This window comes from Equus asinus, chromosome 1 (genome assembly GCF_041296235.1).
Source record: "Equus asinus isolate D_3611 breed Donkey chromosome 1, EquAss-T2T_v2, whole genome shotgun sequence".
In the NCBI taxonomy this organism is placed as follows: Eukaryota; Metazoa; Chordata; class Mammalia; order Perissodactyla; family Equidae; genus Equus; species Equus asinus.
Genome location: NC_091790.1, coordinates 173,879,342 through 173,895,053, shown reverse-complemented (window position 1 = coordinate 173,895,053; position 15,712 = coordinate 173,879,342). Strand labels below are relative to the sequence as shown.

Here is a 15,712-nt window from a genome sequence, read left to right as displayed (position 1 = left end):
CCTGCAGAGGTTCTGAATGATTCCTGACCACAGAAGTAATAATGCAGAGCATGTGTAACTCTTGTTGACAGGGAGAGGGTGAGGGTACCTTGTTGGGTGGAAAAGAGAAAAATGCAGCACAGGCCACTTGACATTTCTGGTCCCTACTAACCATGAAATTATGAGATTCTATAAAATGCCATCACAAAACTGTAGGTGAAAATTCTGTAAGAGGATAGTTATCAAACTGCTGTGCTATTTGAAATGATCCTTCCAATCTAATGATTGAAATACATCAAGAAGAGAGGAATACTCAAGTAGATAAAAATACCCAAGGACTTACCATCATACTTTGCTAAGACTGCCTGAACATCAGCATATGCTTGTAGTTCCAGAAGGGCTTCTAAAAGATTTTCATGGATGTTGAACATGCTCAGCAAGGGGAACTCCTTCATTAACTAGGAAAGAAGAAACCAAGGAACAATTAGTACATATTTCTTATTTTTCTAAAAGTATAACTAACACTGAATTGCAACATTTATGTAATATGAAAGTATAATATAATTTTCAAGAGTATAGTTAATACTGAATTATAAGCATTCACACCTATTATTATTTTGTAAAGCATTAAATGCTTAAATTTTTTCCTACTATTTTGAAAAAATGGCAACTTTGAATTTGTGAGAAGCTAAGGTGGGAGAAAATCCAAAAAAGAGGTGGTTCATAAAAACCGAGGAAGATGCTTAGACGTAATGTTCAATAACGTTAAAATGCCATAAAGGCCAAATACGATAAAGGTTGGAAACTCTCTCATTTGTGTTAACAGTTGAACTTCATCAAGAGCAGTTTGGATGGACGCCAGAGAATAGAAGGGTAAACAAGTAGGGACTACTATTCTGAGCAGCCTGGTGACAAAGTTAAGGAGAAAAAGTAGGAAAATAACTAGAAGGTGATAGGGGCTTCGAAAGTTTGTAGGTAGATAGAAAGTGGTGGAAAGGAAGTGGATGTTCAGGAATTCCTCCCTGGTGGTCTTAGTAAAACAAGAGTCAAGATCATTTTTTGCAACTGAGGGAATAGGTGGCAGGGAGGAAGTTTGAAGATGGGAGTGAAAGTTGTAGAATAGCCACAAAGGTGAAAACTGGTTAGGGAAACTACCAAGGACTGCTAAGGCCATCTTGAGGACCTAACAAATTGGAGACTACGAATTCACGGAGGCTGCAAGTGGCATGGTTGTCAAGTTTTAGCAAATAGTGCTCGGCAGCCCAGGTGCAGTAGCAAAGATGTCAAATGATTAGGTTGAGCCTGAGAAGATTGAATTAGATTCAATGAAAAGTCAAGGGGCAAGAGAGTTGACTAGCATGGGGAAAGAATTATTAAAGGAAGGGCCTAAAGGTTCTAGACAGGATGAGGAGGAAGACAGATTCAAAGGGAATTAAAAGATATAATATTGGAGTTCCCTGGAAAGCAAAGAAAAGAAGAAAGGACCAAGAATTTCAGAGCAAAATCTCATTTTAGAGAAGGGTAAACCTCATCTGAAAGATAACCAGGTTCTTTAGAAAGCAAAATCTTATGTACATACATACATATACATATGCACACATATACCCACACATTCATGGATATATAGGTGTATACATGTATAAGCAAAATCTCACATATATTCACGTGTATACACGTATATGTGTATATGTATTGTGTGTATATCTATTGATGTAAACATCCTCTATTTAATTTCCTACATGGATAACTGTTTTGCATTATAATATAATGACCTCTAAAAAAGTGAGAACTCTTCTTTTGATGTCAACATCTTTAAAGCAATTGTGCTGAGAGAAATACTACTCAAAAATAGACTAATTTAATACTCAAAAACAGGCTAATTCACCATTAAGCAAGAAACCAGTGGACACACAGCATTGACTATCTACTTCTTCCTACATTAGAAACATTTGCCATATTGTTTTGTTTTTTAAAGCCAAGAATCATTTAGCATATCTCTAAAAATAAATAATTTTCTGCAGCCCCAAAGAGCATCATATTACCAATGAAAAACACCTATCAAAATGATTATGTGTTTAATAAGACCGAACCCCCTAGAGACAGCCTGCAGTATTTTCATTGCTAGTAAAGGAAGTGAATAAGACTATACTACAAATTGTTGATGTTCTGTAACCAATAAAAGCATTTCTTGTTCTGGTTCACTTTGATTCTGGTTGACATCACCCTTTGATTTTTTTTTTCTTTCTAATTAGAGCTTGTTAGAATTAAAGCTCTCTGTCATTCAGCATTTGGCAACACAATAAAGACATTCTCTAAACTGTAACATTTAAACATTTACCATTTTTGACCAATTCTTCAGGTAAAGGTCAAACTTAAGGACACAAGCCATATTCTGTAATTTTAAAACTGCAATACTAAATAGTAGTATGCTGAAGCTTAAAAACTGAGAGGGGAGTCTTATTAAAATTCAATGAGATTATGTGTGCAAATACAGGGGTCTCGTCTTGTTTAAACAGAATTGAAGTAAGATGCTAGGAGTTTGGGCAGCAGTGCTTACATTGGAAGCTTGGACAGAGTATACCGTGTCCAAAAACATAATCACCAACAAAAGGATTTTAAACATGGCAAACAGCAAATGTTAGAGAGGTAATCAAAGTCATATGACAATGTGGAAATTTAGCTCTCCTTGTTTAATATAAACAAGAAGAAAAAGTGAACCTCCCTGGGCCCCATCATACTCCAGATATCGTCTTGCCCTCTCCAGCCCTTCACAACAAGCTATCTTAGAAAAAGCCATCAACACTCTACTCCCTTGGCTCCTGTTACTCCTCACCACACAGCTACAATCTGGCTTCCAGCCCCACAATTCCTCTGAATCTGCTCATTCCACATTTCAGGTGACTTAAATTGTTCCCATGGATACCCTCCAGTCCTTTTCTTGCTTGACCTCTGCAACATTTGACAGTTTGATGACTTTCTCCTTGAAACTCTTGTCTCTCTTGGCTTCTTCAGCACCATTCTCTTCTGGTTTTCTTCATACTTCTCTCCTAGCTCCTTCTCTAGTTTCCCCCTTGTCTCCTACTTAGGAGTAAGCAGTCTCCTCAGTTCCATCCCAATGGCTCTTCTCATAAACACTCTGATCTCTAAGGCAACTTTCATGTCCAAGGTCTCGGTACCACTGGTGGATCTTTGTGAGGATGGCTCCCACATCCTCACACCCTGCTCTGACCTCTCTCCTAGGGTATTAGATCAATTCATAAACTATCTCCTTAACAATTTTATCTAATACACCTAATCCTGGGCTCATAAATTTCCCACCCCCAAGCCAACCCTTCAAATCTGTTCTTCCCCCTTAGTATTTCCTATCTCAGAGAAAAGAACCATTAACTCCTGTTACCCTCTTCATCCTACCCACGGCAGCCAACTGAGAGGTCCCCAAACCCCTGAATTACTAACATATAAAAGTGCCCATAGCTTTCATCAAGTTTGCAGGAAGCTCTGTTATGCAAACAAACAAATAAAGAACAAACAAGTAAACACCTTAACAATCATTACTGTTTCCTCTCTTCTCTGACCTTATGGCCAGTAGTTTAGCTTATGCCCTCATACTTGGTCTATATTGCTCAAATAACATCTTTGTTCTGCTTCCCTCTGGATCACCTCTTTCCAATCCACCTTTCACGCTGCAGTCTTAATGGCTTTTCAAATACATACACTTGAGTCCATCATACTCCTGCTTAAAAGGCAACCACTGACATTGCTGGATCTATCTCAAGGAAATAGGCAAAAGTGAATACAAATTCACAAACAAGACTGTTTATCACAACATTACTTATAATGGTGAAAATTGCAAGCAACTTAAATTTTAACCCATTATGAGGCAGTTAAGTATAAAATACAGTCATCTTTTGGGATATTCTAAGTAGTCACTGGTAGTCAAATTCTGAAATAATTTTTAATGGCATGGCCTGGGAAATGCTGACACATAATGTTACATTAGAAAAAGCAGGATACAAACTATATTTTACAATAAGCTTTTCTTCTGTATCTATGCACAGAAAACACAGTTGGTTAGAAATATACCAAAAGGTTTTAACAGTGGTTATTTCCGGTTAGTGAGATTAAAAGTGATTTTTATTTCTTCCTTTGTATTTTCTATATGTTCTAATATTTTTAAAAGGAGTATATGTACATTCTATAAATGGAGTAGAAAAAACTATTTTTAAGAATATTGACTTCTCATCAAATTCGGGATATAAAATCCTTAGGATGGTAAACACAGCCCCTCATGACCAGTCCCTGTCTACTGTGCCAGCATCATTTCTAGCCACTGCACTACACACACCATGCTCCCGCCATAGAACAGCTTTCAGTCCCTTAAATAGGCCACATTCACTTGTGTTTCTAGCTCCATGGTCCCCCTCCCTGAAGTATTCTCCCTTATGCCTCCTTGGGCAATCTGGCCAGCTCCTCAACTTCCAGGAACTCTTATCTGCCCTTTGACTCCCGGTCTCTTATCCTCCTTCTGCCAGGTTAAGTACTCCTGCCCTGAACTCTCAGAGCACTTGTCAGAATGGTCTACTGGTCCATCCTCCCCAAGGGCCTGGGAAGAGTGTGAGGGCAGGAACTCTGTCCTATCGATAGATTCTTGGTCACTCTCTGACTCATCACAGGTGCTCAATACATACTTCATGAATGCATGCGTTTCAAAGGCTCTTTAAAGTTCTCTTCCTTGGGGTACATATTATATGTGTGCTGCAACAGGCCTACTTCAGTTCCTTGGGTTACATATCCCTGAACATGTTCCTCTACCCTTTAAAATCTTCCAATGACTTTCTATTATCTACATTTTGGAAAAGATATAGCTAGAACCCATAAGATTTGATTTAATGTATGGAAGAATTTTCCTACACTTACAGCTGTCTGAAAATGGATTAAATGGTCTAGAGAAGTCTCCATCACTGGAACTGTTCATATGGAGAGGTTGGTTGCTGAACAGGGATGCTCAAGAAAAGACCCAGGACCTTTCAAATCCTGTAATTTCAGGGAAAAACTTTCCAGCAACTAAGCCTAACTCTCAGGCTCTCTCAGCTCAGTGCCAGACGTGTCTTGCCTCTCCTGTCTTCTACAGGATTAAACTCTAGCCTTGTCAGACCAGACTATTATATACCATTCCCAGAATTCTTTCTACAGTTACTAGCCACTGTGTTTCTGCTCAAACTGTTCTCACCACCTGGAATACCTTTTCCCTTCATTTACAAGGCAGCCTGTCAAAATCACCCCACACTCCACAGCCCAGATCAAATGCCACCTCCTAAAGTCACAGCCTCATGGAAAGTGAGAGCCAGAAGAGCCCATGGAGATCATCCAAACACCCTCCTCAGTTTACAGACCAGCTCCCTCCCACCCCTGCTCCACCAAATAACAATGAAGCTGCAAATTTAAGTGATTCAGCCAAAGCTAGTGCTGGGACTATGATTCAAACCCAGTCATCAGTAATCATTCCAAATTTCAACACATCAGAACCCCCGTCTCTGGTTTGCCAAGTCCAGGAGAACAAATCCATTCTGCTTATGCTTCTCTGCTACAACACTTACGAACCTGTGTTGTATTGTGTTTACATGAATATATGAAGACAGCTGTATTACAGAGGAAAGAGCCCTCGATTTGGAGTTAGTCCTGAGTTTAAATCCTACCTCTACCACTTACTACCTGGGTGACTTTGCACAATTTACTTAACCCCGCTGAGCCTAGGTTCCCTCATCTCCTGGGTCTCAGCTCACATGGCATCTTCTCAGACTCTACCACCCTATCTACGTCTTCACCGCACTCACATCACCATTTCCCACTGCTTCTATCACATTCTGAAATCATCTTGTTTATTTATGTGGCTGAATATCAGATAATTTAAAAAGCAGAACGAAAAAGAATTAAACAGAATCATAACAGGCAATATTCTTATTACAAGGGTCAGCAAATTTTTTCTTTAAAGAGCCAGAGAGTAAATATTTTGGGCTTTGTGAGCCATATGGCCTCTGTTGCAATTACTCAACTCTGACACTGTAGTATGAAAGTAGCTGTGGACAGTACATAAATGAATGACTTAGGCTATGTTCCAATAAAACTTTACTCACAAAAACAGACAGGAAACCAGATACGGCCCGCAAGCCTTAGTCTGCCAACCCCTGGTTAACAGGAATAAATTTAAAAAAACAAAAGGTCTTCATATAAAGAGTTTCATGGTGATATTACACCTGAAAAATGTAACATCTCTCACACACAGCTGGTTTGGCAGACCATAGTAAAATGAAAAAAGGCCTGCCCTACAACGCAATACTTCCTCTTCCAGCTCCGTTCCCTAGAGACCATTCACACAAGTTTCCGAGGTGTCACACACTGGGACATTCACACAGGATGGGGAGCACTCTCAGAAAGAGTGGAATGGGTAGATCAAATGGGGAATACTCGTATGGCAAATGCTATTCAGCAGGCAAAAGGAATGAGTTAAGCTTAATAAATCTTAATGTAGACAAATATCAAGCAGTTTTGAGTGAAGAAACACTCTGTAGAGAAATATGCTGTAGAATATACCATTTAATTTAATTTGTAAATGCACACAAAACAATTCCTCATGTCGTTTATGGGTATATATTATGGAAATGTACGAAAGCAAACTGAAAAAACAAACTTGCTGGTGCCTCAGAGAAGGTGAATGGTGTGAGTGGTGTTCACGTGGGGTCTATAGCTTTAGTTTTATTTCTATTCAGAAAAGAAGGTGAACAAAGATGACAAAAATTTTTAATTATTAATCTATTACTATTTATTATTATTTATAATTAGTTTGCGGTAGTATGGTTCTTTTTAATATTATTATTCTTTTTTTTCCTTCGTATTTTTAAAGTTGCTTCCTCAATCAAAGGAAGTCTGTTAGTTGTAATTCCTCAAGTCATGAAGAGTTCAATTTTCATCACTTAGGACTTTGATTTGTTTTCCTATTTTCTTTTCTTTCTTTTTTTTTTTTTTTGAGGAAGATTAGCCCTGAGCTACATCAGCCACCAATCCTTTTTTTTTTTTTTTTTTTGGCTGAGGAAGATTGGTCCTGAGCTACCATCGATGCCTATCTGCCTCTACTTTATACGTGGGACACATGCCACATTATGGCTTGATAAGTGGTGCATAGGTCCACACCCAGGATCCAAACCAGCGAACCCTGGGCTGTCAAAGTGGAGTGTGCAAACGTAACTGCTGCGCCACCAGGCCAGCCCGTTTTCCTATTTTCTAATTGCCTTTCAAGGCAAAAATATTTCTTCCCGTTGTGGGTTTGACATTGTACCTCCTTAAAGTATTGCTAGAGTCTAAAAAAAGGTCAATGTCTGGCTAAAAAACATTTAGAGAATTTCCTCAATTCTAATATACTAATTCTAATACACAGCACTTGGATTCTATAATGAAATCAAGATAATAATTGCTAATCTCAGATGAACCACAGCTTAGAGTTTCACTTAATTCTCCTCTGAGTTGCAGAGAGTAGTTTCACTGACTGATGTGGTATGGGGAATTATAAGAATTATTATTTCCTCTTGAAGGATGCTTCAGAGTTAAACTGACTATAAGGTAAGTTCCTTCCCAAGTCTTAGCATCAGGGTTGGGGTTGGGGTTGGGGTTAGGCTTAGACAAGACTATCTAATAAGAAAATTCTGCTGTCATAAAATTCCTTCTTGTTTCCTTTCCAGAACCACAAAGATTCCCATGACACATTGTTTCAAAATAAAAGAGAAGGCATTGGACATGGCAGTGGGGCTCCTAGAAAGAGTGCATCATGGGAGAGGTGGCACACGATAGAAGTCAAGAGCACCACTGCCTTAGGAATCGATAGATCTGGGTTCCCATCCTGGGACACTGGAGTTTCTTAGCACCAGGTGAGCTGATTTCTCTCATCTACAAGACAAAGGTAACAGCTGGTTCACAGCACACCCAGACACAATATAGGGGCTTGAAAAACTCTAGCCATTGTTCTTACATAATGTCAGGAGAGGAATACTGCATTTTCAAAGTGCTATTTATTTTGCTTTGTGAGATTAGATTCCTTTTTGGTTTTAGTTGTACAACATAGCATATCCCAATTTATTTTAAAATATAAAAAACATGGCTTGGTGACATAATTAGCCTTTCTATTAAGAAACTTGAATGAAGGCATATAGGATAAATATAAAGGCCTGTTCTCTATAAGCTAAGTCATTCTAAATAAATCTTTAAACTCGTCCACTATCTAGCATAGTTCTGTTTATTTATTGCCAACTATCTCCTCCATGCTGGTAATTGCTTTCTCCTGGCAGTAAGAAATTTATATGCCCTGTTTTGCCCAAATATTACAGCTCACATACAATGAAAATACTAACTCTCCTATAATTCCTCTAATACCTATGGGGAAGAACATGGGATGGGCCAAGGATAAAATTTCAGTTTCAATTTTACATCATCTGGCTATTGTCAGTTCAAGTTTATTTCAATGGAAGAATTTGAGGCACTTCTGAGGTTAACATTTATGAGCTCAAATAAGAAAAAAAAGGAGAGTTAATTCACTGGATTTGAAATACTCTACGGACATAATTTAGAACTACAGTCTGTATGCTTTTTCTCAGCTGACTTACAGGATGAAAACAACAGTTTAAACTTTCAAGTCTGATTTGTATCTACTTAAACATTTTATTAGTTTAGCTATCCATGCATTGCTCCTTGAGTGAGAAAAGCGACGTGAAAATTCTTACATATTTTAAAGCAGAGGTAATTAAAAGAGATCCTCAGCCAGATTCCTACTGAGGTCAATGCAAGCCTGGCCTAATTAAAGTGTATAGAATTTGGCCTGGATTATATTCAAACAGCAGATACTATTTTGTTATAGTTGCAAGTTTGACATTATTTAATTACAGTTTCAAATAAAGGCATAAACAGAAAATAGAAAAGACATTCTGTTTTGCATGGTTATTATTTTGTCAGTGAATTTTACTGACACTAAGGGCCATGAAAGGAAAGAATGAATTGTTTACCAGAGTCCTCAGAGGCCCATGAGAGTTCCATTTACACAGACCGCTGTAAAATGCAGTCCTGAGAGGCTTAAACGCACATTAATAAGAAAATGTCATTTTCAGAGCTAATCTACAGGAAAATAGTAAGCCACATCTTGAAAAGATCATTGATCTAACATGATCAATACATGACCCGCATGGACAGTCAGGTAAATCACCAGTTAAACAGTTCTTCATTGAACTGAGCACATGATGTAAATACACCACTGAGAACTGACGAGAGGAGTGACGGTTGTGGGCATGATGGTGAATCACCCAATGACAGCTTGGTGTTGCCCAAAGACTCAGAAGGCTGGAAGCTTACTTCAATAATTATCTACTTTTCTTGTCAAAATTATGCTCACTTCATTCCAGAAAGGGAAATTTTTCTTAAAAATTTCTAGTGAACGAGACAAGCTTTGCATTTCTACTGATCCTAACAAAAATATTTTCAGTTTAAAACTTGCTCTTCCATTTGTTCCTCAATCAAAGATAAAACAAGCACAACTCCAGTCAGAACTTAGGAAACTTCAAAGAATCTCTTCTTCAACCTCTCCGCTCGTCAGTGACAATCCTTTACCTCACCTCGAGACGCCTAAGAATTTTTCTTTCCAAAGACAAGGGTCTCATTGCACCATTATTTTATCTATGTTATTATCTGTGTAAAGTTTTCCCACTTTATACTCTCTGGGGAATTGCAGTTTCAAGAGCCCCAAGGGGGAAGTTGGGGAAGAGGACAGGGAAGAAGTCAGGATGAGAAGACTCATCCTGTCTTGGGGAAAAGAATGATTTATAGTCTCCTTAAAACTGACAGGTAACACTTTGAGTAAAACATTTTCTTTATTAGCTTGAACAGCTTCAAATAGGGCTGTGCCCTAGCCCAGAGATCATGAACAAATCTGAACAATTTGATGCATATTTCAAATGGCTTGGAAGCAGGCCTAGTAAAGGAAAACAAGACAATAAGCATCCTTCCCTCTGTGATGACATGGCATTGCTCTCCTGTTCCAGGAGTGGCCTCAATGAGCAGCTCAACATATCGGCCAAGAATTACTGTCAGAAAAGACTTTTTATTCCAAAACCACAATAACTGTGTTTGGCAGACACTGTTCCACATTCACATGGGTAATGGTACATAACTCTATTCAAGAGATTAACTCATTTGGTTATCTGGGGCATAGTTAACACTCACCCTGGCAAGCATCTCACAACAGGCTCACGCTGAAAGTCAACTATCATGAAAGATTCTTTTATAGCAACATGCAGGTCAGTACTTCAACCTCTGACATTCATCCCTACACTGCACTATAATCACTTTACCTTCCAGTGTTCTCTTTCCTCCCCAAGTCTTTCTGCTCTACCCTCTTGGAACCTGAGTCCATGATATACAAATTCCCCAAAACATCCATAAGCTATTTACAGAACACAAGTCTGAGTTCACTGATTCTGTTGCAGCTGTTAACTTCCCCTCCAAAACCTGTGTCTACCAGGCAGGTTGTAGTGCTGGCTTCTAGTTCCCCAAAGCACATCTAGACTATTACCACTCAGCCCTTAGGCAGCAGTTCCTGCTCCTCTGAAGCTCATGCCATAATGCTCCAGCACCTGCCACCATCCTTTGATCATGTTTTCTACCAGGAAACAGACTCCCATACACTGAAGATTTTGGAACCTGGCTCCAGATTCTTACCTCAAGTCCTACCTTCAGTGTGGATGATTACAGTCCACGTAAACATCTCATCTAATATCCTAGACTTCAACTGTTTTACTGTCTCAAAGAAAAGACTGTCCCTCCACTGCAATTAAGTAACTCAAGGTCATAGCCAAACTCCAGACCCTGGCATCTAGATGTGCTCCATCTAAAATATGCAACTCTCTGACCATACTGTACCGATCTCCAGCTATCTTACACCATTACTCACACTAAATGTCTTCAATTTCAACAAGACCACCAGTGCCTTATCCTGTCCACTAACTTTTTTGTCCTTATCTTTCTCAGGCCACTCTCATTACTCTTTTTTTCTTCTTTTAGCTTCTATGATATCACACTCTCTTGGTTTTCCTCCCACCTTTCCACATGCTCCTTCGCAGAAGCCACTGGATGGCTCTCCTCTACCCAGCCTGTCAATGTTGGAGACCACTGGGGCTCACTCCTTAACTTTCTTCCTTCTCTATCTACATCTCTACATACATGATCTCACTCATACCATGGCTTTAAATCCTACACATATGTTGATAACTCCCAAACTCCTCACCCCTGAGTTCCAGGCACACATCCAATTGCCTTCCAGAAATCTCCACCTGGAGGTAAAATAGGCATCTCAAACTTAACATGGTCAAAACAGAATCCTTGCTTCATCCTGAAAATCAGTTCGTCTCCTAATCACCCTCTTTTCCATAAATGGCATGACCATCATGAGGCTGCTCAGGCCAAAAACCTGTGGACTAGTAGGTTTTCCTTGATTATACAATTTCTTTCTTTCCACATCCAATCCATTCAGTAATTCATCTTTCAACTGGTTATTGATAAGCTACTATGTGCCAGGCACTGTTCTACTGGGATATAGTAGTAAACAGCTAAAAAAATTCTTGCTTTTCTGAAAATGACATTCTAGTGAAGAGAGACAGAAAATAAGCAAGTAAATATATAGAGAGACTGTCAGGTAGTGCTCAGTTCTAAGGAGAATAAATAAAGCAGGGAAGGGGGTTAAGGAATGCAGGCAGATGCAATCTTAAATAGAGCAGACAGTGAAGGCAGGAGAGGGAAGGTGGGACTGCAAAGGCAACATTTAAGCAGAAACTGAAGCAGGTGAGGGAGTAAGTCACGAGAGCATCTGGAAGAGGAGTATTCCAGGGAAGGCTTCCAGCAAGTAAAGATCTTGAGGTGGGAGTGAGTCTGGGATGTTCAACAAACAGCAAAAAGTCAGTGTGACTGGAGCACAGTGAACACAAAGCAGAAATGAAGGTGAGATTATATAGAGCCTTGTAGGCCACTTTTACAGTTTAAATTCTGAGTTCGATGAGAGACCAGTGGAAGGTTCTAAGGCAAAGAATGACGGGGTCAAACCTATGTTTTAAATGGTTCGTTCTAGCTGCTCTGTGAAGAGTAGATGCAAGGGGACAAGCACCGAGGCAGAAAGACCAGTTGGAATGCCATTATAATCCAAGTATGAGATAATGATGGTTTATATCAAGGAGATGGCTGTGGACATAGGAGGAAGTGGTAGGGTTCTAAATATGTATATATTTTAAAGGTAGAGCCAATAGGATTTGCCAGTGGTCAAATCCTGTTGATTCTATGTCCAGGTACATCTCAAATCCATTCACTTCTCCACTGCCACCCCCAATCCCAAACCCTCAGCAGCTCTTGCCTGAACTACTATTATAACTGTTTACATGGACTCCTTGCTTCCATTTTCGCCATCCATTCTCAACAATGTACCCAGTAATCTTATAAAAACATTAGTAAGATCAAATCCTCCCTCTGTTTTACATACTTTAATGGCTTCCCACTGTACTTACAGCGAAATCTAAACACCTTACTTTTTCCTGCAAAGCCCTGAATGACCCAGCTCCTGTCAGCGTTTTCAAATCCATCTCATTCCCACCTTCCCTTCACTCACCCTGGCCTCCTTTTCATTCCTGCCAAACTCCTTCCAGTGTCAGAGTCTCTGCATTAGCTCTCCCTCTGTAATGTCTTCCCCCAGATCTTCACATGGCTGGCTCTCTCTCACCCCTCAGGTCTCAGCAAGGTTACCTCCAGGGAACACCTTCCCCGAGCAGTTATCTAAATTGGTCCCTCTCCAGTTATCCTCTACCAGGGCAGCCTTTTTAGTTCCTTTGTAGCACTTACCATAATCTGTAACTGTCTTTATCATCAGTGTCCCTTCTCTCCATTATAACTGTTCCATTACAGCCATAATTATTGGCTGTCTTGTTGTCCACTATGTAGTTAGTGCCTAGAACTGGGGCTGGCATCTTGTAGACACTCAACACACACCTGTTTTTAGAAAAGACCAAATCCATCATCCCTTGTTACTTTCCTTCCTTCCCTCCCCTTTCCAGACTAGAGCCCATGGCTCATCACCTTACCACTTCCTTGACAATCCCTCAAGTTCCTGACTCCTTGTCTATTTCATTCACAAAGCAACACCTGACCTCCACTCAACCCAGATGTCTATCAATTCTGCCCCAACATTCAGGCTAAAGGACACAACTGTGAGGTTTGGAGGAACAACTAAAATACAACTATCTCCAACCTCTGCTGGGCTGATACTGCCTAGTAAACCTCTAGTATTTCCATTCCACCACTCCCTTTATACTCCTAGCCCACCTCCTCCCAAGCTCATCCTTGTTCATGACTTTAGTCATATTCTACGCTGACCATTCCCAGAACTTCCTCCAGTCTAGGTCTCTCTCCTGAGCTCAAGGTCTGTATATCCCACCACCTACTAGATATTTCCATTCGGATGACCCACAGTTACTGCAAAAGTAGCATACCTAAAATTGAAATAATTCCTCCCTATCCTCCCATCCCCCCAAAACCAGCTACTTATACTACAATCTGAATCCCCAAGAGGGCAACATTGTCTCCCCAGTTTTCCAAGCAAGAAATCCAGAAGTCATCTATAACTTCTCTTTCTTGTTCTCTCTCACACAGAATATCCAATGCCCTGAAAGTAACAACAAAAACAAAAACAAATTTATCCAATCAGTTTCCAACTTCTCTCAATTTTACGTCTTAAATCTCTCAAATTGGACCTAGAATCCACTTGGGGCTGTCCTACCAGGACCCATTAAATTAAACCCAGAGCATTTGAATGTGAGTGTATCTCCATTACTGAAGGATAGAAGGCAAGATTGAGAAAAGAAACTATACAAGACAGGAGTGACATTTCTCTCTTTCTGAAAGGGACATATGCTCAGATGCAGCAGCATAAAATGAACTCTTATTCTTTAGAGAAGGGTCTAAATAAATTTCCTTGCTTGAAATCAGGGATGCATGAGTGTGCCAGACAGAGTTATTTATTAACACATAAACTCTGCATCTACTCGAGAAGCCTTTATGCTTCCCACATCATTGTAGTAAAAGAATTCAGGAAAGGACTTAGAAATTGAGATGGAAGACTGAACAAACACATCTACCTCCTCTCCCTACCACAAACCTACTGAAATGACAGGAAAGTAGTACAAAAGGAGGCAAATTTATACCTGTGATGAAAACAACAAAGGGGGTGGGAGGAATGGCTGGGAGAGTCGCTGAACAAGAGATCTTAACAAATATCTCCAAGACAAACTGCAAATGGGACTTAATATTAAACCACAGCAGAAGAAGCTGAGGAAGCTGCAGCTGTTCTGAGAAGAGCACCAGAGAGTCTCCAAATTTGGAGCCGGCAGAGACAGAAAGCAGGAGTGGGTTGATGAGCAGTAACCAAACGTAAGTAAACACCTCACTATAGAACAGTTGGGTTGAACAACCCTTTTCATCCCTCTGAGTTTAACGGAAATGAAATGACTGCCTAACCTATAATCAGACAAGTGCTCACTAAAGAGACAGAAGATTTACGCAGGGTGGAAAAGAGCTTTTAATGTGGCACTCGTAAGTTTTTAGTTAAGTCCTCTTATTTTTGCATTTGGTAGGATGTGGATGGGAAGTGCTCTTGTCTACTCCCCACCCAGGCATCCCATTCCTCCATCCATCCATTCAATGACAATTAATGGAGTAGCTATCGTGTGCCAGGGAACAAGATGAAGTTCCTACCCCTGTGGAGTTTACTTTCTAGTGGAGGTGGGGGATAAAGACAGTAAAAAGGAAACAAACAAATAAGTGAAATACTTTCAAAGGCAAAGGGCAATAAAAAAGAAGACAGTAATATGGCTGAGAACCATAGTGTGTGTGTGCGTGTGTGTGTGTGTTTGTGTGAGTATTTGTGCATAGTGCTCCTTCAGCTGGGTGTCATGGGAAGCCTTTCAAAGATGATATTTTAGCTGAGCTTAAATGACAAAGAGCCAGCCACATGAAGATCTGGAGCAGAGTATTCCATGCAAAGAGAAGTATCTGTGCAAAAGCCCTAAGGAAGGAAAAAGCAAGCCTGGCACACTCAAAAACAAGCCTAATGTGGCTACAGCCTGGTGAGTGAGAAAAATACTAGCATGACGTGAGTTTGTAAGAGTAAAGAGTGAGCAGATCATGTAGGGTCTCGCAGGCCTTGTAAAGGGTTTGCATATTATTCTAAATGCAATGATAAATCATTGAAGTTTTTTAAGCAGGAAGGTGACAAGTTATGAGTTTTAAAAAGTTACTTGGTTACTTTCTGCAGAAGGGACTCTAGAAGGGCAACACTGCAAGCCTGGAGACCAACTGCATAGGTCAGATGAAAGAAAATGGTGACCTGAATGAGGATCACAGCAGTGCAGTTGAAAAGAGGTGAACAGACTGTGTACACATTTTGGCAGTAGAGTCAACAGGACTTTTACACGTTAACTGAATGTGGAAGGTGAAGCAAAGAGAGGAGTCAAAGGTGCTTGAGAGTAGGAAAAGGGGTGGTAACTACATCTACTCTACCTAAGCAGTAAAAATTTTTCTGATGGGAGAGTAGAGCAAGATGCTCTACTAGAGACTAAGCTTGTATTTAGAGGGCTCAATGAGACTCAGGTCTGAGAAAGGTATC

The 15,712-nt window shown here is 39.9% G+C and overlaps 1 protein-coding gene across 18 annotated transcripts in view; it reads right to left on the bottom strand.

The window, feature by feature from the left end:
* The window catches only part of ST7 (suppression of tumorigenicity 7), a 250,563-nt gene that overhangs the window by 53,456 nt on the left and 181,395 nt on the right, over positions 1–15,712 (bottom strand). For all 18 annotated transcript variants that reach the window (XM_044762524.2, XM_044762587.2, XM_070512249.1 and 15 more), the window contains one exon: positions 323–437. In XM_044762524.2, the coding sequence (XP_044618459.1) occupies positions 323–437 (115 nt within the window). The remainder of the gene's footprint in view (positions 1–322; positions 438–15,712) is intronic.